Genomic DNA, 27,245 nt, shown 5'->3' on the forward strand with positions numbered 1-27,245 from the left:
CTTGATGGAGTTTTTACAATATTTGGTTCATAAATTCGATTAACTTATTAGTGAATATTAGTGTATTTACTAAATAGCATTATGTGTATATATATATCATCTATATTCTGCATTTAGGTTTGTAAGAGATAGTTTGTATTAGTTGTCTTCTTTTATCAGCAATAATTGTATACAGTAAAAACATTCAACCTTGAAGGGGGAGTCTTTAAGTCAGCTTATACACATGCAATATTTACAAGGCTGGACCAAGTCAGCAGGACAAGGGATTGATTATGTGTGTGTGTGTGTGTGTGTGTGTGTGTGTGTGTGTGTGTGTGTGTGTGTGTGTGTGTGTGTGTGTGTGTGTGTGTGTGTGTGTGTGTGTGTGTGTGTGTGTGTGTGTGTGTGTGTGTGTGTGTGTGTGTGTGTGTGTGTGTGTGTGTGTGTGTGTGTGTGTGTGTGTGTGTGTGGATAAGTGGATAGATACGGCCTTAAGTGTTGCCAAAAACGTATTTTACAATTCCATCTTTGAACCTTGCGGAAGTGCGGAATGTCCTATGTATTTTGTGGGTGTAAGACCATCATCATTAGAAGACCTTCAGTCTCTATCCAGTATATCTATCACATATTGAGCACCATGACCTTTCAAATATGTCTATTGTTTCATCAGTTTGGATTATATACTTTATTCACTGATTATAGTATGATGAAATATGACAAAATCTTATCTTATGGCTTCCTAAGATGCTGTAGCATGTGTTTATAAGAAAATTCAAAAGTCATTCAAGTTTATAAAGAAAGGCCATCATTTGAGTTTGTCGAGGAGCTGCTTTCTAAAGTTCGTTTGAGTAAACGGTTTTCATTGGCCTTTCATAGCTCTCATTTTGTAGCCTGGCTAATAATCCAGACTCAAATCACAGTCGTGTGGCATTTGGAAATGGGTGTACAATTGCACCTCTCCAGACCGTAATCGGCCAGCAGGCAATTTTCTTTTTGCCAACGGCTGATTCGGTCTGGCTTATTAGCCAGGCTACTCATTTTGTGCTTCTCTGGGGATTCTTAAAATGCTTGAGTGCTGACTTAATGCACCAAGCTCGTACCATAGTTGTGGTCAGTTAAAACACTGAGGTAGAGATACACCTTTTTTTGTGAAGCAAAGATGCATCTACACACTTCCAGCCATAGAACACAGGAAATGGACTCCCATTATACTACATTACATTGCACTTCATGTCCACGCACGGCACGGCACGGCACGGAACCCCACATTTGAAACCTCATGGGACACTGCTCCAGAGACAATATGGTTGCTGTTGTGCAGAAACCTCTCACTATCTCCATACTTTTAACTGTGTGTGTGTGTGTGTGTGTGTGTGTGTGTGTGTGTGTGTGTTTAAATGAATGACCTATACTTCGTCATACTACAATGTTACACAAAAGTAGCAAAAATCTATAAGCTCAAAACATGTCGTGATATTTTGAATTAGAATTGTGAAAGGTAACAGTTTTGGACATGAGGTTTCCACCCGACAGCAACGATATGGTAGTACTTTGGTGATGGCCTCCAGCACTGTTTGGAAGCAGACACACAAGCACAAATATCACTGGTGCTCGTCTTGACACCACTCTGGATGTATATAGGCAATAACATTTGTGAAATGTTGTCTTCGGCATGTCTTAGATCGGTGGAGAAGTTGTGGAACATCGCCACATTGCTACTAGGAGCTGATCTTTTACAGAGCCAGTGATAGGTGTGTTATAGGAATGAAGGAAAAAAAGACAGAAGGAAGGATGGACAGAGGGAAGGAAAAAACAGAGGAAGGGAGGAAAAAAGGAAGAAAGAGAGGCAGGAACCTCCAGGTAGTTTAGAACAATCCTCAAGGGCAAACCCACCCCACCTGCCCATAATATACTGTATAATATGTATACTTCTATACGTAAAGTTAATATTTAACATTAATGATCTTAAAGCTGGATTAAGACTTATAATTAGTTACGTGCCCGTGTCCCTCACCCTCACCAACTAATCTACTACAAGCTCATGTGTTGCGCTTTGACAGTGTGAGCTTGTAGATCTGCAGTTTTCGGTAGACAACACTGCACACAACGAAGTATCATTCGTTTCATATTTCCAGCTTTTTCTCCCCACACTATGCCAATTATTAGTTCAACCATTTTGTTACATTTAACAACGGTACTATTACTATTATATACAGTGGTGTAGAAAGCCCAATAAAGAAGCTATACAGAATCACTACCACATTTTCGGCTGAGTTCCTCTGCAAATAAGAATAACAACAAGCTGTCGTAACAGAGGAGACATCGAAAGCCAGCAGCAGAAATGGCTGATCCAGACACTAGAACACATCAATAATAGAAACACGAGCACAGCGGGAGGAAGAAACTGGGGCGGGAGGGGGGGGGGGGGGGGGGTCTCTAGCAGAGAGGCTATAAAATGGTGATGTTAGTGCTGTAAGTAGATTTTAGTATAGTTACAGAATAATGCACCTTGAACCTTGCTTATACAGGTGATCGTACAACAGTACAGATGTTTCCTCAAGAAGAAGGCTGGCACATTTCAAATCCATTTCAGCTTTGAAGATGTTGGCTTTAAAATGTCTTCTTTCCGTTACTTTTGGACGATAGTGGAATACGTCCTCGTATTATCAAACTCACTTGTTCAGGTCGATGTTCGATGGTGCATTCCATGGTGCGTTCCAATAAGAACAAGAATGCATTATGTATATGCTTGAGAAATAGTTTCTGAACGTTTTCATGCTGTTTTAATGTCGTTTTTTTCCCACATGCTGACAGGGGAGCAGGCATCTTAAATGGGTGACAAATGTTATTTCATATCACTAATGGAATTCTAAGGATGGGTGAGTTCTGTCGATGTTGCCATGTTAACTCATGCGTCTGCGTCTGAAATGTTAAGTTGTAAACCATTCTGTCCATCTCTTAACGAGTGTTAGAAAAAGTCCTCAGGGTTTGATGTTTTCAGCTGTAAACTCTGCAAAAGGATTTTTATTTGCAGTCTGGCAGTCATACTGTGAAGTAGACAAATTAGAAAGGAGCCTACAGCTGTAAAAACAATATGCAGCAAGGAGTATACAGTATATAACTAAAAAGGTTTTAACAATCAACAAACTGCTCATACAACTACTATAGTTTAGTTAAGTGAACCGTTTCTGTGAGTTAGGAAGTATCTAAAAGGGTTAAGTGTTACAGGTACAGACAGGGGAGATGCTGTGATTGAGTTACTTCTACGTTCAGGCATTAGAAGTGTTATTGTACTGAATATCAAGGTTCTTGCCCCGGCTGCTGTGGTTCCTTCATTATTTGGTAGGGCGTGTTCGATTGTCTACTGTGGTGGTAATATGGATGATATCTGTGGAGCTTTTCTTGGACCTTTACAAAGTCTGTTCTCAGGTAGCGGTGGACTCGGTGGCCGCAGTGCCATCTTTGCTGGTAGGGGCATCCGCCTTGGACTCTAATGCTGGACTGGCAGAGTCCAGCTCTGGGGTTTTAGCAGGGGTTGCCTTTTGAGCAGATGCCCCGAGAAAATCAGCAGGGTCCGGGGTCAGTTTGGACTCTGGATCGGGCTCGGGTGTGCCGTTGGAGATTGGAACCGGCTCCGGGGTGGTTGGCTTGGGAGGCTCAGGAGTGAGAGCCAGGGCAGACTTCATGGGTTCAGGTGATGGAGTGGCCACTTTGGGAGAAGGAGCCAGGGGTGAGCTGGGCGTAGGTTCTGGACTTGGGCTGGGAGCAGGAGCCTTTAGCTCTGGCGTTTTCGCCTCTGGGCTGGACTTGGAGATGGGACTCGGGGGAGGCTTGAGGACAGGGCTTGGCATTGGGCTGAGCTTGATTTCAGGAGTCTTGGGGACAGGGCTTGGCATTGGGCTGAGCTTGATGTCCGGAGTCTTGGAGACAGGGCTTGGGATTGGGCTGAGCTTGATGTCAGGAGTCTTGGAGACAGGGCTTGGGATTGGGCTGAGCTTGATGTCAGGAGTCTTGGGGACAGGGCTTGGGATTGGACTGAGCTTGATGTCCGGAGTCTTGGAGACAGGGCTTGGCATTGGACTGAGCTTGATGTCCGGAGTCTTGGAGACAGAGCTTGGGATTGGACTGAGCTTGATGTCAGGAGTCATGAAAACAGGGCTTGGGATTGGACTGAGCCTGACATCTGCTGGCTTGGGGACATCCAATTTGGGTAGATCAGGAGTTTTCTTAATCTCAGGTTCCGCTACCGGGCTAGCCTTTGTCTCAGCCACAGGGCTGGGCTTAAGCTCTGCAGCAGGCGGCGCGCTGGGCTTGGTCTCGGCAGCGAGCGGGCTTGCCTTGACGTCCAGACAAATAGAGAGGCTCACGGCCTCGGACTCTGGCATTTGATCACCGGCCTCGGTGTCTGTGTCCAGTGGGAGTGCAGTGGTGTTGAAGCCCACCCCGGAGTCACTAGTCTCAAGGTTATTGCCAACCTCCTTGGAGGACACCTCCAGACCCTGTGAAGAAAGAGAAAAGACAGAACGTTATACAGTATATACTGTCTGCAGTTGGATCCAAACTCAGGTCCTATAACAACTGGCTGAGTTTTGCTGAGACCTCCATAAGTACTCACTTTAATGTCCACTTCAGTACTCTGGGATTTCTCTGTGTTGTTGTCAGCCTGGGAACATTTGGAATCTTCATTGAGTTGGGTGATGTTCTTCACCACCTGTGGAATACAAACACGAACACACATAAAGAAGGTTGAGGGGCATTATGGGCATAGACATGCCACACAGATCTGGAATCGAATGGAGGAGGTTGCAATTTCAGTACGTGACTGACTCTTCAACTACCGCACTGCACTGACAAATGGCATATTATTGCGAGTAGAGAACGTTTTATGATAATATAATCATTTTTTATTTAACACACAAAGTTAACACACAAAGTTTCATTACTTGAAACTGAAATGAATACAATAAGACAGAGGATCTACGTTTACCAACCGTAGATAAGCATGCGAGGTGTTTCTATTTCCCCAAACTGACCTGCCGGAAGGCGTCACCGCCCTCCTCCTCCTTGCCGGCATTCTGGGCGATCTTCTCCAGATCGGAGGCACGCTGGGCTCTCTTCTTCACCTTGTACAGACAGGACAGGAGGCACACCAGCAGCAAGAAGGCCAGTAGACCCAGCAGGGCAATGATGGCCACATAGACCGCTGGCAGTCTGTAGGCTATGGGTGTAGGGAACGGAGGGAGAGAGTGGCGGGAGTCAGGGTGAAGAGATAGAGGGAGACAAAGAGAAGGAGATAGGCCGGGGGGGGGGGGGGTACATAGAACGAGAGAGGGGCAGACAGCGAGAAGAGAGAGATGGAGATAGGGGGTGGACATGGTAGGAGAGAGAAGAGGGCACACAGGGGGAAGGGTGTTGACACATGTGAGATGACGACAGGGGGGGGGGGGGGGGGGAGAAAGGGAGGCAGAGAGCAAAGGAGTGGGAGAGTAAATTATTCAACTGACCTTTGTGTGAAACTCAGAGAATGAATGCAGCGAATGAAAGAAAGGAATTGTAATGGTGTCTTCTAGGTGAAAGAGCATGCCACTGATTGAGAACATTATTTCCACCTGTGCTGATTAGCAAGATGCCCTGCAGCCTGTTGTAGCCTCTGAAGGCCTATTCATAGTCTGGATTTTCGGTGGTGAGGTGACCACCACTCCGGTGGTGAGCTGACCACCGGAGCTGAAATAACGTTGAGCGGTGGTGAGTAAAAACAGAGAGAGAGGGGAAGGGCTGGAGCGGTGGCGGTGGTTTGCTCTTCACCGCGGCTCGTGACGTCATGTTGTAGTTCGGTGGTCACCCCACCACCGTAAATCCAGACTATGTATGAGTGTGTGTGTGTTCAGTTCTGCTTTGAGAGTCACCAAGTAAAGACCTGTGTTTGAATGCTCTCCGACTCCAAGTGTGGTTATATTTAGAGTCCCAGAATATTACCGGAATGATAAACTTCCTCTGTGGTGTCATTCTGTGGTAATGGAATGGTTGAAGCATTATGACCCAGTCTGGGAACCCATTGGCAAAACAAAGGAAAAACAGCACCCTCTTTTCCTTTGATGTGAGTCAAACAGTCTGTCTCTCGAGAGAGAGACTACTTCTGACCTTACCCTCTAGTCTACTCTATACACAACCCCTTTGATGCCAAGGCCATTCACACTGTTATTCAAACATTCACGGCCTGTACGTGAAGTCGACTGGATGCTTTTTATATACAAAGTAAACACAGTGCGAGTCTGTGATATATTTTCACAACACCATCAATCAACCTGCAATTAACAGATTGATTGAGAAATCACGAAAGAGTGTGATGATTGCTGTAATGCTTCCATTTGTCAAATGACGTGACAACACTTTTCAGGGCCCTACTGAGACAATAGAGTGGGGAAACGGAAGAGAGGCAGAGTGGAAGGGAGCGGTTTAGACGTGTATTTGATAATGGAAGTAGCGTGATTGAGGTGTGGTCCTGCTCCTGAAATTCTGCTAATAGATAGCTCCAATTCGAGGCTTAGAAGTAGAGATGGTGTCATCTAATGTTGGTGTTTTAAACATTATGTTATAATTTAGCTATTTTTGAAAAATCGTGAAAATATTTATTTCAGAAAACTGGAGGATTTAGAAGATTTATTTATATTTTTAGGTCTAAATGGGTTAAACACCTTGCCCAATGGCACTTTTGTGGCAGTCACTCTCTTTATCTCTTACAGAATAACACCAACACCAGTATGGTTGCAACTCTCGGTTGTCTTCTAAACAATTATTCTATTGCTTACTTTTTAGATTAATGGAATAATCAAGAAGCATGTTTTTTTTTTACATATTAGAAAAACATTATATATCAACAATCAATTACCCACTTAAGCATTATTTTATTCTTTATTGCATGTTTTCATGCAATAAAGTAATAATAAAAGGCAAATAAAGGGCAAATAATAACAGTAGGTAACTAGAAAAAGTGCCCTTCTGGGCACAGGTCTCCACCAGGATAGGAATGTAGGACATTGCAGCTTGCCTTCATCTGGTGGTTGGATAAAAGGGCAACAAAAGTAAATTATCCACAGATCCGTGCAGTTAGAGGTAAAAACACTTTTCGGCCAGTTATATCGCCACCTTGAGGCTGAGTTGAAATTGTTCATGTGGCATTTCTTCCTCGGCCTAGTGGGAATGTGCGTGCACAATTTCACGGAAATCACGCGATGTGTTCATGATTTGCAGCATTTTGTTTGAAACTGAGCACTCCTGTGAACTTTGGAAGCCAATCTTAACCAATCAGGATGGAGTCTGAGAAATCTGAAAGACCGGTTTCGTTGAATGGCTCTAGAGAGACTGTGTACCAATTTGCGTGATGTTTGGACAAAATCTGTAGGTGTACTGTGCAAAAACTTGTTTTGCACAAAGCGGCCTCCTGGTGGCACTATAACAGGCCGTTCTGGAAAGTTTGGGGCAGAGGTTCATCGTTGGCATCCAGGGAGTGTGTGTGCAAAACCAGGTTAACGGTGGCCGAGATTAGCTGCTCACGGACACACACACACACACACACACGGACGGACGGACGGACGGACACACGGACGGACGGACGGAGTGCCTTCGGCCTGGTGGAGACAATAATGTATTTATTAGTAATGTATTCATATACATGTAACAAATAGCCCATCTACAAGCTCACAACTTTGAGCTTGTAGATCTTCTAATTTCAAAATAATGTTATTCCGCTAGAGGCTGGAGCAACGCGAGACTGGTGACGTACAGCGCAAATGTAAACACAACCTAACAAGACTACAACTCAAAATGATTATGGAGACATCAGATTTTTGTCCCGCTGCTTCCAGTTCATCGTTTCTGCTTGAGAGAGAGACCAGATGCAGGCAGGAAGAGGGAACTTGTGAACTCAATCTGGCCGAGTCAGGTTAGCCCAAAATAATGATTGATTAAATTATATATAATTGTTCATAATCAATCAAATCGATACAAGCCTATAATTCACATGCATGGGACAACCTCCCCTCCTTAGTCCTTACGGTCTACTTTCAGGTAAACGTTGGCGACGACAAATTCCTTCATGTCAGTGATCTTGAAGTCTCCTGCATCAGAAGTCTTGACCTGCTCGAGAATGATCTCAGAACCCTCCAAAGATAGACGGCCTTCGAAACCCAACGAAGCCTGAGCCTGGAGAGAAAAGACATGACATTTTGAGTTAAAAAGATAATGTAGGGCAGATGCGTGTACAAGCATTGAACACAGAAGTATGAGAGAGCATGACATGCTATCATACACCATACAGTTAAGTAAGTATATATCATTCTTTTAAGAGTAGTTACACTGGTGAGTTCTCCCTTGTCCAGCAGGATGTGGGGCTTGGGGTCGGCTGCGGGGGTGTACTGGATGAGGGCCGTCGAGCTGTTAACGATGATGTTGAACTTCATTTTCCCCCCATAAGGAATATTGAGGAAGATGTGGTGTTCTGAAACAAAAATGAGGAGTGGGAGAAAAATTACACTAGAAGAATGACCAGCTTGCTGTTTTACAACAACACCCTGCTTAACCCAATGATTAATTTCATCTTTATGCTCAAATATTGAAACCATTTTAGGGCTGGTGTGCAGGTGTTGTAGGGGTAAAGTTCCTGCTCGCCACCACTGTAGAGAGTAGAGACTGATGTCTCCATGGTTTGGCAGGGTGGACACTGGACACACTGTCTGACAGTATTTGCAGGTACGTAGGAAGCCTTTTTTGGGGGGAAGAACTCTCTCTGTCGTTGAACTAGCGATTCCTACAGCTTAGATTGGGGCACTTGTTCAGCAGGAAGAAGAATTGAGAATGATTTAAGGACTTCTGGGGTGTACACTACAGAACCATAACAGATTATGGTTGTTATAGCTATGTTTTTGTTATGTATGTTATAAACATTTCATAGTAGAGATGAGATATTTATGAATGTAACAACAATTATAATATCATGTGGTTTATCAACGGTCTCTATTAGCAATTATTATTCATTGCTATTGGAGACACGGTAGTTATTCATATATTCATAATCACAAGATATTATAATGTTAATGTATAACAATAGGCTACATCTAATTATTGTTACAGCTGATGAGTATTATTTACTCAAGAGATGAAGCTCAGACAAATGCGAGTATCTATATTCTATCCTATCAAAGACATTGGACATTATTGTTTTGTTTTGGGGTTTTTTGGCATTTCATGGTACACTTTCAGCTTGTGTGAAATAATTGTGACCTACTGTATAAGAACACACACACACACACACACACACACACACACACACACACACACACACACACACACACACACACACAATTCTACTGCAGAACATAACCCTGATAAATGTGAATGTGTTTACTATAGCACCATGGAGCATCTAAAATATGCATTAGTCTGATGGCGCCCATTAAGGCAGTGCTCTTTAAAAAGCCATTATGGCAGACAGGAAGTGAGGAGTAACAACAAGAAGGACAGATTATTACCCAGATAGCATGAGGGGATGGGGGGGGGGGGGGGGGGGGGGAGGATACTCAACATGCGCCCCAGGGACTGCCCTGGTCCATACATCTGCCAGTGTGTCCATGATTCGCCACAGGTTGTGTTTAACTGATGGAATGTCTACCTGTTGATTCACTGTGAACAAGTGTCAGTCAAATGTCCTAAATTGTTTATTAATAACATGTAAGCCTGCCTCTTTGTTTCTCCCATGTAAGGCAAAAAAGTGATTCTTTTTTGCATGTCTTAAAGGCCATGCATGTGTACAGATTTAATCCATCCAATCCATCCAACCTTACTTCATTGTGGGTTTTGACCGCTCACCTTTCACTTTGAGGCAGACCTGCCTTTGGATGGTTCCTGGGCTATCCCTAACGGTATAGCTGCCCTCATCGGCCCCGGTGACACCACTGAGGGCCACGAAATGATCGCTGTGATCAATGATGCGACCCTGGTACCCCTCCTTGGCTTCACCCGTAGCGGTCAGCAGTACTTGAGCAGGCCTGGTAGGACACATTACCATAAGGTAAGCTATGGTTATGGTAAATTGGTAAGGTCAGATAGGTTAACTTAATTGTCAACTTCCTTTGTTGAAAGAAGAGTTGGCATTAACACTGCCTGGTTTCAGTTTGGTTTAGATTGTAAACCAAACCAAATTCTAAACTTTAGAATGATTGCTTTGAAAGCTGATTAAGGAGTCAGTTACGGACAGAATATACTTGTCGTGACTGTGCAGACGTGAGTATCTGGAGACAGTGGAGTCGACACGACGTGGTTGGGATTGAACAACAATTTATGGTTGCAGATGTGCATTCATAGGTTTTTAAAAGAGTTAAAACAGTTATTGAACTAGCAAGCCTGAGGTCCAGTGGCAGGCTGTTCCAGAGTCTATAGGGTCCGGGGCCTTGATTGCAAAGGCTCTGTCACACATCTGGATTTAGGAACAATTAGAAGATCTAAGTCACTGCATGGCAACCAGTGTGGACCAGCTAAAACTGGAGTTAACGTGTTCCGACCTCCCTGTACCGGTTCTGGGGGCTGCCGCATTCTGCACCAACTGCAAGCGTTGTAGGACGCTTTTGCCGAGGCATGATGAGAAGATGAGCATTACAATGATCTAGGCAGGATGAAGTGAACTGTTTTGAGTAGACAGGTTGATCTAATTATAGAAACGTATGTTGCACAGATGGACAAAACACGTTTCAACAACTCTTTTTCACTTGCACACACCCAGACTTTTGCAACCGGTTTTACATTTGCAGTCTTGCAGACATTGAGTTAAGATCGATCCCTGTCATGATCTGTAACTAGGGGGACTGGCAGGAATCGGATTTAGTCTTTAGCCAGCTAAAGGTCAGAGATCTTAAACAACCATTATCTTTGCACAAAATACTAGGCTATAACCTGCTGTCTCTTTTACTCCTACACCTTCCTTATTTTGTACTATTCACTGCTGACTGCCGCAATTAAAGGCCAGGGTTTTCAATCCACCCCAAACACTAGCTACACCAGCTGATGTCACTAATTAGTTCCCCTTCTCTCTGGTTGAAGTTGTGTTAAATACTGAAATCAGCTGGTGTAGTGTTTGGTTGGAAAACCTGCCTAGTGCAGACTCTCCATTGTGCTTGATAGTATGTCACAGGGGAACAATACAAGCTTCCCTGTTATTGAATGACCCTGCGCGTGGCCACGCTTGACAGAGAATTGATATCTGGCCTGTCTGTCTATGTCTGTCTGTCTGTTTGTTAGCAAGATAATTTACAAATGTATTGGCAGACGGAATGATCAGTAGGCTGCCTGCCTGGCCCCAAGACATGATTAACCGTTTAAAATGTTAAGCCCTATACATTCATTATTGCATTACTCATCGTACGAAAAATAGTGAAAGGAGCCGGTTGCGAAGGGTGTTGAGTTTGTAGATCTGATTTTCCCTTTCTTTTTGGGGACCAAAATTGGGTAGTGTGGTTACGTTTAGGTTGGAAAGGTCAAGGTCACAATCGAGGGGCAAGACAGGTTATTCGGTGTTTGGTTAATAAATATCACACCATTTTTAACACACACAATTCAGCTGACAATACCTATGTGTCTGGTTGGCCTCGATGTCACTGGATTTGAACTCCAGCGTGATGGGAGCGGTCACCCCCTGAAGTTGGATGTGGAAATCATCTCCATACTTCACAGTCTGTTCGTTGGAGCAATCTAGAAGGAAAGAAGAGCAGGGTGATAAAGCAGGAAGAAAGCAAGGGTGCACAAATATCACAGAGGCTAGAACAAGGAGGCAAGGATGGAACCCAAATTGAGGCAAGGGGAGTTTAAAGACAGGATGAGGACAGGCTAAACAATAGGGAGGGAAGGATGGGGGGTTGGTTTGACAGTTAAAGAACCGCATAATTACTGGCTGGGGTTTGCTGCACGCTGTTCAGTGCTGCAAACACACATATTATGCAGGTGCACGCACACACACACACACACACACACACACACACACACACACACACACACACACATTTGTGCCTGTTCCATCTCTCTGCACATTGCCGGCTCCATATGGCGTTTCTTCCACATCCTGTTACACTGCAGTCCTCTCCCGTGATGCATTGTGTGTGTGTGTGTGTGTGTGTGTGCGCGTGCGTGTTTGTGTGTGTGTGTGTGTGTGTGTGTGTGTGTGTGTGTCATTGTGTGAACAAGTCACAATCTGTTATTTTTGCTATTTTAGCAAATTGTGAAATTAGATTTTTGTATTCTATTTTTATATTTACGAAAAAGAAAAAGAAAAAAACATTTAAAATGTTTTGTTTCAAGGTGGAGAATTCAATGAAAGGATGGGGCACTCACACACACACAAAAGAAAGAAAACAGAAGGTATAAATGAGGTCACAGGGATCAGTAAGTCAAGTAAATTGTTTTTTTATTTGAAATGTTTTGTCTTAATGGTATGCCCAAAATAGGACTGCCAGGTTGAAAGGGGGTAAGTGCAGAGATCCATTTCAGACCACAATGCATCAGTTCCACGGTGCCGAGTCAACGGTGTTGCGACACACAAATGGCAGATCAGATGTCTACTCCATACGCTAACACTGACAGGAGATCAGATAAAAACAGACTCGACTCAATCAGAGGTTATCTCATCTCTAATGTCCAAACATTTCCTTCCAGTAAGTGAAGTTTCTCCTTGAATCACAGAGTTATATAGGGCCAGGGGATGAGGTATATATAGCCTAATGGGATTCAAGTGTTGTGATTAGAAAAAGCATGCTGCAGGTGGGTGGGTTGAGCGGGAAGCACCCTATGATCCGACGGACCATTGCTCCGAAGGAGCATTGGTCCGAGGAGCATTGGTCCGAGGTGTGCTGGGGGTCGGGAGAGGGTTGGGGTTAGGTTTAGGTGTCTGCCCCGGGGGAGGTTAGGGTTAGGGTGAGGGTTTGAGGTAGGTTGTCGATCGGACCAATGGACCGTCTGCATATTGACGCGGACCCGGGTTGAGCTTCTAGTTACTATATAATCCCTCACTCAGACCTTGGACTTTGTTAGTCACTCTGACTTTAACTTAGAGCATCTGCTGCATTCCTAAATTATATATTTTATATTAATTGATACATGCGGGTGAGATTAAAAGCTCTACTCAAACCCCACCATAAACCACCCTAACCCAAACACCATTAGAATTAAATGTCCTTTTTTTCTTAAAATAAATTTGTCCCACAATTTTGTAACCCTTTTTTCACCCATGCAGTGTCAATTATCTAATGTAATCCTGGGCGCTACACTTCCTCTGCTAACCTGGGGGGCAGCTGACCGAGCTCATGCTTCCTTCTATGCATGAGGAGTCCAAGCTGCTTCTTTTCACCTGACAGGGGGGAGTTTCCCCGGCTGGACGTAGCACGTAGAAGGAACACGTTATTCCGACCGGTTCCTTTCCCCTAGTTTAGAGACCAGGATTACTGCATGTTTTTTTGAGGGTACCTACCCTAGGCCCTAGGGTAGGACACGGGGAGAACATGCAAACTCCACACAGAAAGGCCCTTTGCTTTCACCAACCCCGCCTCGGGTATGGGCCCCCTCGGCACGGAGGAGAGGACACACATCCCCAGCGGGAATTGAACGACCTTCTATAACTGTGAGGCGACAGCACTACCGACTGTGCCACCGTGCCCCATATTGTCCATTCAATGTTATTGTATTATTCCACAAGTCTTGTAGGCAATGAAGCCAAGTGTAACATTTAACACAGAGGATGTCGCTGAATTTCAATCATCCACTGTATTGATTTCAGTTTCAGTATACTGGTAATATGTCATCTGGGAAACAAGTATAAAAAATCCTCCCAACTCTGTCATTTGTACTGCAGAATCCAGTGAAAATGTACTATTCTGCTCAATCTTCACACTGTCTATCAATGTTAAATTAGCACAGGATTAGGGCTTGATCGAAAATATCCGATCTACAATTGTAGATGTATATGCCGGACGGCAAGAAACTAAGTATAATTTACAGTGTAGGGACAGATTCTGTATGATCTCATTGGGTTCTGCTGGTGGGCACTGCAGTTCCACTCAGTCCTTGGTGCAGGTGCTGTACTGTGGACTCCATGCCAAGTGAGCTCAGTGCAGCAAAAGGAGGCTACCGGCCACCTACTGACATTTAATATGTCTGGTAGGCCTAATTACCAATATGCAGGATCTGATGTAACTATCCCTTGTATAAACCCCTTTCAAAATGGAATTTAACGAATGTGTTAAAACCTAGTTTGTGGTGAAGGTGAGATGATGACTATCACTTATAGACATGATGATTTGTGTACAATACATTCTCAAAAGTCAACAAACGTGCGCATAGCTGTATTGCCGAAATGACGGTGAGATTGGTACAGAATTGGCATACTATATAGCCGACCCTTTTCACAGCCATCGTGATGGGTAAACACAGCTGAAGTTAATAACATTCATTGACGGTACATGTGTTCTCATTTGGGTGTTGCTGTGTGCCAGCATGGACAGCTTCTGTACAGATAATTCCATGCTGGCACACAGTAAGTCTGTCTGGGTTAAAGTGTTATTACTGTTTACCCATCATTACAATGGCTGCTGCTACTGTACATATCTCGTATATTAGAAATAGCAATATTACAGAGGGGTGCGTAGCGTTAGCCTGACGTCCCAATAATCCGACATCACTAACCCTACCCCTAACCATAACCATAACCGCATGCGTAGGTCACGGGTGAGTCTTAACCGGGCCACGCATGTTGGACCAACGGGATGTCGGAATAACGCGTGCCCCACATTACAGAGCAGCCCATGGTCACTCTATACACCGATACCTCGGACGATGAGCGCAACGCGGTGGACTTCATCCGGCGTCTCTGGGTTCTTCACCGTGTAAACGCCCTCGTCTGTTTCGACCACGTTGTCCAGCATCAGGAGCATGAGCTGGCGGTTGAGCTTGGCCCGGGTCCCCACCGTGTTGCCCGACTTCATCAGCACCGCCTCCGGCACCCGCTGGGCCGAGTTGCTGCGGAGGAACGTGACCTCCACCGCCAGGGAGGTCAACGGGATGTGGAAATCGTCTCCGTGGAACTTGGTCTGAGACTTCTCTTCTAGAGGGGGACATTTTGGAGGGAAATTATGAGGGATATATTATTTTAGCAAAGGTCCATGGTTTATTTGGAATTTATTCTCGATTAAAGAAGAATTTATGAATTAATGAAACATAGGAGGGCAAGTAAAGTGCATGGCGTTAAATTCATATAAAGAAGATTCACCAGTACAAAATCTTACCTTTCACAGGGGCAGAAAGAGCTATAAGGGAAAAAAGACGAAGAATTCAGATCATCAATGTTACTGTCCTACTACAGAGAGACAGCTTCCTTGTATCTTCCAAAAGATACTTTATGCCTTGAAGCTAAATTAATAGTTAATGCTGAAGTTAAACATCATCTCCCAGGCGAAAAATAAATATATTTATTCCATACTTAAGTACACTTTTAGCACAGAAAGTATGTTAAATATATGCTTGTAGTGTCTCTAATCATATTAATAGTACATTTTTGTTAAATATAATATAAGTGAACATAAATTAATTTGTGATTTAGCACATTTGTGATAAGTTTACTAAATGAGAAATATATTTCAAATAGTACTTAAATACATATAATCACAAATACATTTGTGATGATTATATTTTAAGTACTTTATCAATATATTCACAACAAGTTCTCCTGAACATGCATTTATTGTAAGATGTACTTTAATTATAATAATAAAAAATACATTTGTGATTATTATATTTTAAGCACTTTATCAATATATTCATAGCAAGTTCTACTGAACATGCATTTATTGTAAGATGTACTTTAAATATAATAATTAAAAATACATTGGTGATTATTATATTTTAAGTCCATTAGCAATATATTCATAGCAAGTTCTCCTGAACATGCATTTATTGTAAGATGTACTTTAATTATAATAATAAAAAATACATTTGTGATTATTATATTTTAAGTCCATTAGCAATATATTCATAGCAAGTTCTCCTGAATATGCATTTATTGTAAGATGTACTTTAATATAATAATTAAAAATACATTTGTGATTATTATATTTTAAGCACTTTATCAATATATTCATAGCAAGTTCTACTGAACATGCATTTATTGTAAGATGTACTTTAATTATAATAATAAAAAATACATTTGTGATTATTATATTTTAAGCACTTTATCAATATATTCATAGCAAGTTCTACTGAACATGCATTTAGTGTAAGATGTACTTTAAATATAATAATTAAAAATACATTGGTGATTATTATATTTTAAGTCCATTAGCAATATATTCATAGCAAGTTCTCCTGAACATGCATTTATTGTAAGATGTACTTTAATATAATAATTAAAAATACATTTGTGATTATTATATTTTAAGTCCATTAGCAATATATTCATAGCAAGTTCTCCTGAATATGCATTTATTGTAAGATGTACTTTAATATAATAATTAAAAATACATTTGTGATTATTATATTTTAAGTCTATTAGCAATATATTCATAGCAAGTTCTCCTGAACATGCATTTATTGTAAGATGTACTTTAAATATAATAATTAAAAATACATTGGTGATTATTATATTTTAAGTCCATTAGCAATATATTCATAGCAAGTTCTCCTGAACATGCATTTATTGTAAGATGTACTTTAATATAATAATTAAAAATACATTTGTGATTATTATAGTTTAAGTCCATTAGCAATATATTCATAGCAAGTTCTCCTGAACATGCATTTATTGTAAGATGTACTTTAAATATAATAATTAAAAATACATTGGTGATTATTATATTTTAAGTCCATTAGCAATATATTCATAGCAAGTTCTCCTGAACATGCATTTATTGTAAGATGTACTTTAAATATAATAATTAAAAATACATTGGTGATTATTATATTTTAAGTCCATTAGCAATATATTCATAGCAAGTTCTCCTGAACATGCATTTATTGTAAGATGTACTTTAATATAATAATTAAAAATACATTTGTGATTATTATAGTTTAAGTCCATTAGCAATATATTCATAGCGAGTTCTCCTGAACATGCATTTATTGTAAGATGTACTTTAATATAATAATTAAAAATATATTTGTAGATTGTATTTTTAAATGCACTCTTAGCATATTTTAAGTAAATATATTTGTAGATTGTATTTTTAATACATTATAAATACAATACAAGTCTAAACTTTCAGTATATTAAGTTTAAGTATATTAAGTACTAATGTGCTATAAATACTGCCAGGTGAAATGGGAGTGGCTAGAGGAAGTCCATTTCCCAGCATACACTGGGGCGCCAAGGACCGTGTGTTATTGTTCTTATTTGTGTTATTATTTGAATATTAGAATGTATACTGGAGTTATGTTATGGGTAATTGTGTTTAGGGTTTTGTTGTGGAGTTATTTGGTGATTTATGTTGTTTTATGTGATTTGTTAGTAAAACCATGAATCTAAATGTCTGTTGGTTTAGTCAGTCTCTCTCCCCTTTTCCCATTCATATGTATAGTAACATGGTTGCTACAATTAAGAGTTATATATGCAAATGTATACTTTTCCGAAGTATATATATAATATATATATACTTTGGAAAAGTATAAATTTGCATATATTTGCATATATATTATATATAATGCTTCAATTTTATTTGGAGTAAAAAAGTCATTAATTTGAAGTATACTTGTATTAGTTTCAAGTATACTATCAAATATATTTTAAGCGCATTAGTTTGTAATGTTATTATATTAACACATTGGTAGTATATTTTAAATGTATTTATTTAATACTTGATATACACTTATAATACACTATAAAAATACACTATAAATATAATATAAGTATGCTTTTCACTCATCGGAAAAAGTATACTTGGGATACTGGAAGTATATTTTCAATTTAACACTATTTTTTGTCACAAAAGGGTTAAAAAGTATAGAAAAAATATATTTAAGATATGTTTAAGTAGATCTGATAGTGTATTCGAGATAACAAAGTATATTTTAAGCACATTAGTTCATAATGTCATTATATTAACACATTGGTAGTATATTTTAAATGCATTTATTTAATACTTGATATACACTCGATATATTCGAAAATACACTATAAATATAATATAAGTATGCTTTTCAAAAGTATACTTGGGATACTGGAAGTATATTTTCAATTTAACACTATTTTTTTGGTCACAAAAGGGTTAAAAAGTATAGAAAAAATATATTTAAGATATGTTTTAGCACATCTTAAGTGCAACTTAAGTATAAAAAGTACAACTTAAGTAGTTTCAAAATAGCACAATTTAAATTCAAATAGTTTCAAGTACAAATAAGTACATTTAGTATACTTTAAAAAAGTATACTAAATATATTTATTTTTCGCCTGGGCTTACAACCTTTAACTGCAAATATATTGTCTTTAATTTGCGTCTTTAAGCACTTAAGCCCTATATTCAATTGACTGGAGTCCCCCAGGGAACTAGGCCCCTCCTTTTGTCCCTCTACACCAAATATATTTGCCTAAAATAGCCAATCTACAAGTTAAAGCAATGCTATGGGTATAGATGTTATTTTATGTGAATATTCGCCTCTACTGTAGGGACACAAAGTTACATAGACTATAGACTTTGTTTGTGACTTGCCAATTAATTCAGTGTAACATTTCAGTTGATGTAAAATTCTGAAATCCACACACTGACAAGTGACAAAAGACACAAGACACATTTCTGTTTTAAGAGTATATACAGAGGAACATCAATAACATGACATGACCTACAGTACCTGTACTGAGCAGAAAGCTCAGTGCGACCACGCTGACCGCTGTTCTCATCTTCTCTTGGGCCTAGGCAGATACAGAACACACACACACACACACACACACACACACACACACACACACACACACACACACACACACACACACACACACAGTTTAACAATTTATTCAAGGATATGTCCTCATGATATAGGCCTAATACACACATCACTTAGCACTCCTTGGGCACAAGCAGTGGCAGCTCCGCCATAAAGGGCAGCAGAGATGGCACATTTTGCCAGCCTTGCATGTCTTGTCTTTGGACACCTACAGTATAGTAGGTGCATGGATTGACGGTAGTTACAACGGAGCAGTTTAACATCATGCCCAGGACACACACACACACACACACACACACACACACACACACACACACACACACACACACACACACGGCAAGGTCAAATTTGCTCATACAAATGTAAAAGAAAGCAGTAAACCTATTGCTTGTAGCCTAATAATAACGTCCTCAGCATACTTCTTACTGCCAGCTGCTTCAAGTTTCGACAATGTAGGAATTGGAAGGTTATTCTCAGTATTTTCTGGTCCCTGGGGGGACCTATTTTGTTGGTTCTTTGCTTGCACGGCTTCACCTAGCAGATGCCTGATCAGTACACTCAGATGAGCGCACAGGAGGGAGCTGTTATGTGTCCTGCTCACTGACACTTCAACTGACAGTGCCAACCTTTTCATTACCAGACAGCCTCTTATCTCCACTCCTTCACGTATGGCCACCTTTTGTAAAGACTATCAGCTATAACTAACTGCCTAAACATGTAAACAAGCGAAGGTCATTCTCTATCATGCTTCCACATGCTTGTGTTAATCTTATTCTATGCCTCTCTTCTGTTTCGAGTTTAAGCAATTAGGATACATCTAACCTCTTGTCACACGGCGACTACTCAATGAGTATACAGCAGACAGGAATGGCATCCACACTATTTGGAACTTAGCTTGTGTATTCTGTCCGTCATGACAGATTTGTTTCAGCTTAGCAATGGAGAGCATCTCGTTCAGCCATCTCTTGAAACATGGAGAAGCTGGAGACTTCCACTTTTATCAGAATATTTTTTTTGGCAGCCACCATACCTGCCTTAGTTTTTGGTGGGAAGGAAGGGCCCTTGTTTCATCAGAGCAACCAAAGAATTATTGCTAAACAGCAATCTGGCTAAATACCCTATCCAGTTGTCTGGAGTTCATTTAAAACTTTAAGAGCCAAACAACTGGAATGCCATCTGAACTATGCTTGCTCTCAAAGCTTGCTCTTGACTTTGTAAAGTGCCAAAGTGTAGAGTGCCAGTGATGAATCAATACTTAATGACACTGGAACATTTGTGCTGGCTGTGCGTTCTGGACAGTGAAGCATTTTAAATGCTCTGTTCTCCCATCGCTTTAACACTGTGGCACTGTGGAGGTTTTAACTGGAATGTTGTTTTCATCTCACTGTCTTTCAAACTAAAATGCTGTTATTAGCAATGTGTACTGATCACATGGGTGTTCATGACTCATGACATGAGTAATAAGACGATCTCTCTGAGTTCAACGTCAGTGACTCACACATTACACATTTCCAACAACAGGGCGATGAGCAGACATCTGTGCTCATTGCTTGTAAACACATCCGGCCTATACCAAATCCTGTCCCTTACACCCAACAAACGTAGGCCTATCAAAGACTACCTTAATAATATTCACTCATTTGTGATGTTCACTATTATTCAGTTTTACGCACAGTAAAACAGAGATCTCCATATGTGGGTATAAAAGGGACAAGGACTGACAGATACAGATATCTCCATATAAGGGCATAAAAGGGGCAAGGACTGAACAGATACAGAGATCTTCCATAATATGGGCATAGCAGTCAGATTGGAGGTGTGACGTAGGTGAGAGGGATGCGTAGTGGCCTGAGCTCCAGATTTGAATACGCTAAACGCAGATGTGAAGTCACATCTGCAACAGTAAACAGGCCACGGTCCTGAGGCTTTTTGCTGCATCGCCCACCCCTGTCTCTCTGATCGCTGTCTCAATGTGAACAAAACAGAAATGCCAAATTCAGTCATATGGGTTTCACCTTATCTGAAGAAATGCTACAGTCTTTCATATCCAACCAAAAGACAAATCCTACGGTTTGTGTTGTTTATTTATAGATAATTCTGTTTCATTGTCATGCCACCCAGGTGTCAAGCTAGCACCGACTCTAAAGACGTACCCTTACATCATGTTACACAACTTATCAGCCAAGGAAAATATTGTGTGATGGAAACACCTACTGTATATCTGTAGTGCTACCTAAAGAAATCTCACATTGCTATAATAAAGTTGATATTAAGGTACTGTAATAATACTGTGTGGTTGATCACACAACCAACCAAAACATGGTCTTTGCCCCATAATCATTACATTGACCATTCCACACAGTAAACAGGTACTCTCAAAGTAGGCTACTATCTATTATTCTAAAAACAATCTATTATTTCTTCCTTCCTTCCTTTCTTTCTTTCTTATTTCCTCTCTCTCTTCCTTTCACCGTTTCTCTCCTGTGCATGCTTTAAGTACCACGTTTCACTAGGAATCAAATTAGGTTATCTAAGAGGTCTAAACTCCCTAAAGAGATTGTAGCTGCAGTCAATCTTTGCGGTCTGCAGTAAATTCAATTGACCCCCCCATTGCCTAGAGGATATTATTGGACGTGGAGACAAAAAAAGTTGCCGGTGGAACAAAACGGCCCTTTTAGATAACAAATGAAAGTGTCATCGTGGTTTAATAGCACGTCTCGATTTAATTTAAGTCCAGACCTCTGAGGCTATGACAAAAGACACTATCATTCTTCCAGAAGTCTTTTACAGGGGCATATTGGACTGTTTTGCCATGACCACCCTGCGTACCACCTGGCCTTGTACCACCACCATCAAGTCTATTGATTAGATGCCCCTGCAGGATGCCTGAAGTAAAACAGAACAATTCATGGCACGGCGATAATTAGAAGCATAGCAGTACAGTAGGTTATTGTTTGGCTGTGCATCAAACAATAAACAATGCAGCGGTAATACTATTACTGTACAGTAAAGAATGGAGTGATTCCTCATTTCTGAAGGTGTAATTGAGATGCTGTTATTAATATTGGAACATTGAGAAAGTTATGATGATCTGAGCTGTGTCTGATATCTGCTGCTGGGGAGCGAGATGCAACAGCTCAAGGACACTGTGATTTTGCTGTGGTTTTCATTCCTGGAGCCAATAAGGGAGGGGCTCAAGAAACGCCTGCAGTGTTCACACTAGCAGACAGTGGTTGAGAACACTGTATTCACTATGTATAGTATTCACTATGTAGTATTCACTATGTAGTATTCACTATGTAGTATTCACTATGTGTAGTATTCACTATGTGTAGTATTCACTATGTGTAGTATTCACTATGTAGGACAGAGAGAAGCGGTGATATGATGTTGATGAAAGGAAAGGGTCAGTCCAGTCCACAGCTTGGGAGCCAGAAGGGAGAAGTGTCTAGGATGCTACGGTAGGCCTATTAGTCTGCACGTACACGGACTCTTATCCATCTGTCTGAATGTGTGTATAGTCTGCAACGCATTCCGGTCGTGTGAATTCACATCACCATGTGTCTTTTGCAGACCGGTCTGGCCCCAAGTGCTGGATGGGTATTTTGCAGAACGTGGAAGAGCCAATTTTGCAGAAAGTGGAAGCGTGGGAGTGGGAGCGTTTGCACTCAGGGGACTGAGATCGACAGACCCGAATGGCTCTTCTCCAACAACAAAAAACATCCAGCGCTTGGGGCCAGTCCGGTCTGCAGAAGAGTAAAGACACATGATAATGTGAATTCACGCGACCCGGATGGTTTACCAGGCTACCTATTGTACATATGCATGAACACTCGTCCTGTGTCCAGTCTCATCCGTCTGTTTTTGTGTATCCTAACAGCCCTATTGGTAGGAATCCGGTGCCAGGAAGCTCCTCATCATTAATGAGAGGAATTAACATTTGTGTCATAATCTCCACGTTCACGCTTGCTGAGGGCCACAGGCCAAACGTCTGCACTCAGGCCGGATGTCTCTCTCTCTCTCTCTCTACCACGCATTAGGCACAAGTCCTAAAAGCCTTCTTATGTTATTACATCTGAAACAAAAGATGGAACAAAACAGCGTCTCTCCAAGCAGCTTGAATAACGCAGTTAATTTAACCACCTACGGCCTCCATTGTTTGTAGACCTGAGTAACAGAAAATCACTTCACCAGAAACACCCGATCTATAGAAGCTCACAAAGTGTCACAAATTCTCACAATACAGGGCAACAACCCCAGAATCGGGGTTGTTGGGGTTCAAGTAGCCTCGGTACCAGGCTTTCATTTTTGTTGGTGCAAAAATTGAAAGCCTGGAGGAACGCATTGGCCGCTCTGGTCTAAAAGTGGAGTCAACCCTTCCGGGTGGGCGTCGCTCCAAATGATGTGACGTAGCGCTGCACTAGGGGGGAGAGGAGGGGCCGGGGGTGACGGACAGATCGATGAGATCCAATCAGGGCGTGCGCAAATCTGAGCCGCGACCCGCCCCTCTAGACCAGAAACCTAACACCTTAGCTCAGGCTAGGGTTCAAGTGGTTTAATGCCAATATACCTAACAATTTTTTATTTTTATTTTTTTGCGTTAAGTATCGTTGTTTGACATCAATGCATTATTGCGGAGACACAGCTTCCATTATGGGGGAAGAAGACTTTGACCATTCACTTTCATCATCAATGTTTAATTAGTATGGCAAACTGACGGGGGATGGGACTGGTCAGAGGGACGGCGATGATGGTCAGTGATGGAGGCACGTGGCCCATGTCCATGTGTTTCTCAGCAGTGAGCCTACGTGGAGGGACCAGAGCAATCTGCCATTTCCAGGACACCTTTCGTGAAGCCGAAAATAATTCAAAAATGGTCTCCTTTCTTCTGGGAAAGGGGAGGAAATAAATGAATAACATGTTCGCAACCATTCGAGGCCAAAAAACGAATTCTATGGCTCACCGAGCACAATTATGCACGCACGCACACACACACACACACACACACATGCAGGCGTGCGCATGCCCACCCGCCCGCCCGCACACACTAACACGCACGCAAGCAAGCATGCACATATGCACGCACACGCACACACACACACACACACACACACACACACACACACACACACACACACACACACACACACACACACACACACACACACACACACACACACACGTGTCCTCTCTGTCCTTTGAGCTGTTAACCATGGGCTGACAGACACAGACAAAATGTGCCATGTTCTATCCTTCCCTTGCTCCCCTCAGCACCTCTCATTCCATCGTTCGACTCCACTGCTGAACTGCATTTCTTCTTCTGTTCTTCCATTCACCTCCATTTTAATTGTTCGATTTTCTGTAGCCATTCTTGCCTCTTCTAAAGTTTTTTTTTTTTTTTTAAGTATTTGCCCTATAGTTTTTTCCTGTCATCTTGTCATCATGTCGTCTAGTTCTCTCCTCTCACTTGCATCCCTCCCTTTTCCATCCCTCTCTCTCTCTCTCTCTCTCTCTCTCTCTCTCTCTCCCCCCTCTGGCCATCTCCATCTCACCCCACTCTATCTAATGTCATGTAATCACTTGCTTTTCTATCTTTGCCGTCTCCCCTCTCCCTCTGTTGTCATTTATCTCTCCTCCTCTAACGACATGACCTCTCTTTCATGACGTCTCTCCTCTCTGTCTGTCCTCTCATTCTCCATCTCTCTCTCTCCTCTCTTTTACCCCTCTTTCACAGCATCTGTCTCTTCCCTCACTCATGCTCCGCTCAACTCAACTCAACTCTCTCTCTCGTTTCCCTTTCAACCTCTCCTCCTCCTTGTCTTATATAATCCCAGCCAGTGCATCCCACTCTCAAATCAAAGCCTGTGCCTGTCTTCCGTTTAACTCCAGGCTCCCCTGCACGCCGTGGACACACACACGTCCCTTTGTCCAGGGCTTTAAAGAGGCGGAAAGGCCCTCAATGACTGCAGATGCAGATGCGGGGTCCCCCACAAAGATACCCTCTGTACCTTCATCGTTTCCCTTTCGTTCGCACGTCCCCCCTCACGTAAAACCCAGTGGCAAGAAGCAATGACTGTAAAAAGAAGGGGAAAAAAAGGGAAAAAAAGGGAAAGTGCATCTCGCTCTCTTTCTCTCTCGACAGCAAGGACACAAACTCTGTGGGGGAATTACAAGCCACACACTTTTAAATACACACACTGAAGCACTATTTCTCTCCCTCTAGCTCACTCATTCACTCACTCTCTACACACACACACACACACACACACACACACACACACACACACACACACACACACACACACACACACACACACACACACACACACACACACACACTCACACTCACTCATGCAGCCTATTCTACCTACAATGCTTGACATTTATAATTCACGAGAGCAGAAAAAAAGAGTATTCGCCTGCATATGTGGATTTTTTTGCAGAATAACAAGTTTTGCTGTAAATAATATCACGTCGTTCACAATTCAAATGCAACTCATTCAAACATTTCAGCTGTCTGCCTGACTGAGAGTGGTGGTGGTGGTGATGATGATGGAACTATACCAGCTATAGCCTTTGCAAATTCAATTTCAATCTGCAAAGTGCATTTAGAGACATTGAGCAAGGCACTGAACCACCTGCTCACCACTCTGGCAACTCTCTCTAATTATCCACGAGTAAATGACCCATTTTCTTAAAAAAATTATAATAAACTGAAAGATGACAGGTTTTCCACCATATTGCTTGCACCTGCCAGATCCACTGAAGATCAATGCAGACGTGATGCAGGGCTACAGGAGAGTGGAGACTAGGGTATAGCCTATAGGTGCATGGGTGCCTGGGTGGCTGTTGCTAAACCGTAATAGTTAGGCATAGAATACAGCTTAAAATGTGATTTCGTATGGAGATATAATCAGAAGAGCATGGTGGTCGGACCGTCGGAGGCTAGCTGGAGCCTGCCTTTTAGGTGTGTACCGGTATGCACCAGTGTGGCATCAATAGGCTACTGCAGGCGGGGACGACAGGGCCACACCGCTAGCGGTACGTGTAATGGGCTTGCACCCGCATAGTGCCTACTACTCCGTAGTACAACGGTGTCACGCGACACCATGGCGTGATGGAGTAGCCCACAACAGACTATAGAGTCTAGACACATTATATATTTTGAAGCACAGCACCTAATGATGATAAAACTTGTATTAATTGTTATTATTATTATTATTACACCTGACCATACACAGAGACCCCTCAGACCCTGCATTTCGGGATTAAAAAAAAATCCCAAGTTTTTTTTCTTCCGGATAGTCTACTACAGGCTACTATCCAATAGGCCGCCATGCAATGCGCATTCATATTTTAAATAATCTGTGCCAAATTGTAGGAATATGGATTAGGCCTATGCGTAAATATGTATATAGCCTAGCAATGTTTTAAGCAATCTGCACTGGAATTAATTAAAGGTATCCTCTTAAATTCTAATTAATCTCTAGATCCAGATAAAGCCTATCTGGTCCAGTCTTGGACCAATCAATCCAGCAAACAAATGGGATGGGCAGATTCTTTCTCTTACCTCCTCCATATAAGCCGATATGCTATCTAAACTAAAAATAAAATGCAGAAATATAAGCCTAAAGTCCCAGCGGGCTGCTTGGGACAGCCTATAAGCATGTCTACCCAAAAACTGCAGAATTTAACCCGTCACGCGCCACCACACATGCACATGGAAAGACGCGCACCCGAAATAACACGTCTCCAGTTCACTTACCTTCAATGGCATGATTTGACTTCTCTAGCGGAGGCTTCGGTATGAGATCATAAGTCAAAATAAATCGTTGCCTATAGCCTAGATAGTCTCTGTCTGTCTCTCGGTCTCTCTCTGTCTGAGCGTCTCTCCCTCTCTCAACCTCGCCCCCAACTGTAGGCTGCTAAAGGATGAAGATTTGGAAGATGCTGAGAATATGTCGGACTCTGCTGCTCACTATCGGAGTCACTCGAGTGATGTCGGTAAATATCGGCCTCACACCCTGAGGTGCCTTTTCCTCGGTGTGAATTAATTTAATTATAAAGAGCCAGTGGCATATAGGCCTACTATGGGTGAGGTGACGTGGCCCCGTTAAAGGCAATTCAAACGTGTTGACAGAACAGAAAACATGAGAACAAATTAATTCACCACAGGACAGGATATCCTTATTTATTTGTAGGCTAATTGCATTATGGATGGATAGGGGATTTAATACAGCATAGCCTATTATTCAGTTGGTGGAACATTATGCTTTCAATAGGAAAGAACGGATCTAAAGGATGGA

General features: G+C 41.9%; 1 protein-coding gene across 1 annotated transcript; it reads right to left on the reverse strand.

Moving 5' to 3' along the window:
* Window positions 1-369: 369 nt before the first annotated feature.
* LOC310856462 (uncharacterized protein) lies at window positions 370-26,847 on the reverse strand. The gene is made up of 11 exons (XM_083761925.1): window positions 26,705-26,847; window positions 18,847-18,907; window positions 15,297-15,317; window positions 14,840-15,115; window positions 11,598-11,718; window positions 9,844-10,022; window positions 8,334-8,476; window positions 8,034-8,181; window positions 5,013-5,197; window positions 4,595-4,690; window positions 370-4,478 (listed from the first exon to the last, which is right to left on the reverse strand). Exons 1-11 carry the CDS (start codon window positions 26,714-26,716, stop codon window positions 3,405-3,407), a joined length of 2,316 nt encoding a protein of 771 aa, XP_083618051.1. The 5' UTR covers window positions 26,717-26,847; the 3' UTR covers window positions 370-3,404.
* Window positions 26,848-27,245: the final 398 nt, after the last annotated feature.

This window comes from Protomyctophum parallelum (assembly GCF_964188405.1).
Source record: "Protomyctophum parallelum genome assembly, chromosome: 3".
In the NCBI taxonomy this organism is placed as follows: Eukaryota; Metazoa; Chordata; class Actinopteri; order Myctophiformes; family Myctophidae; genus Protomyctophum; species Protomyctophum parallelum.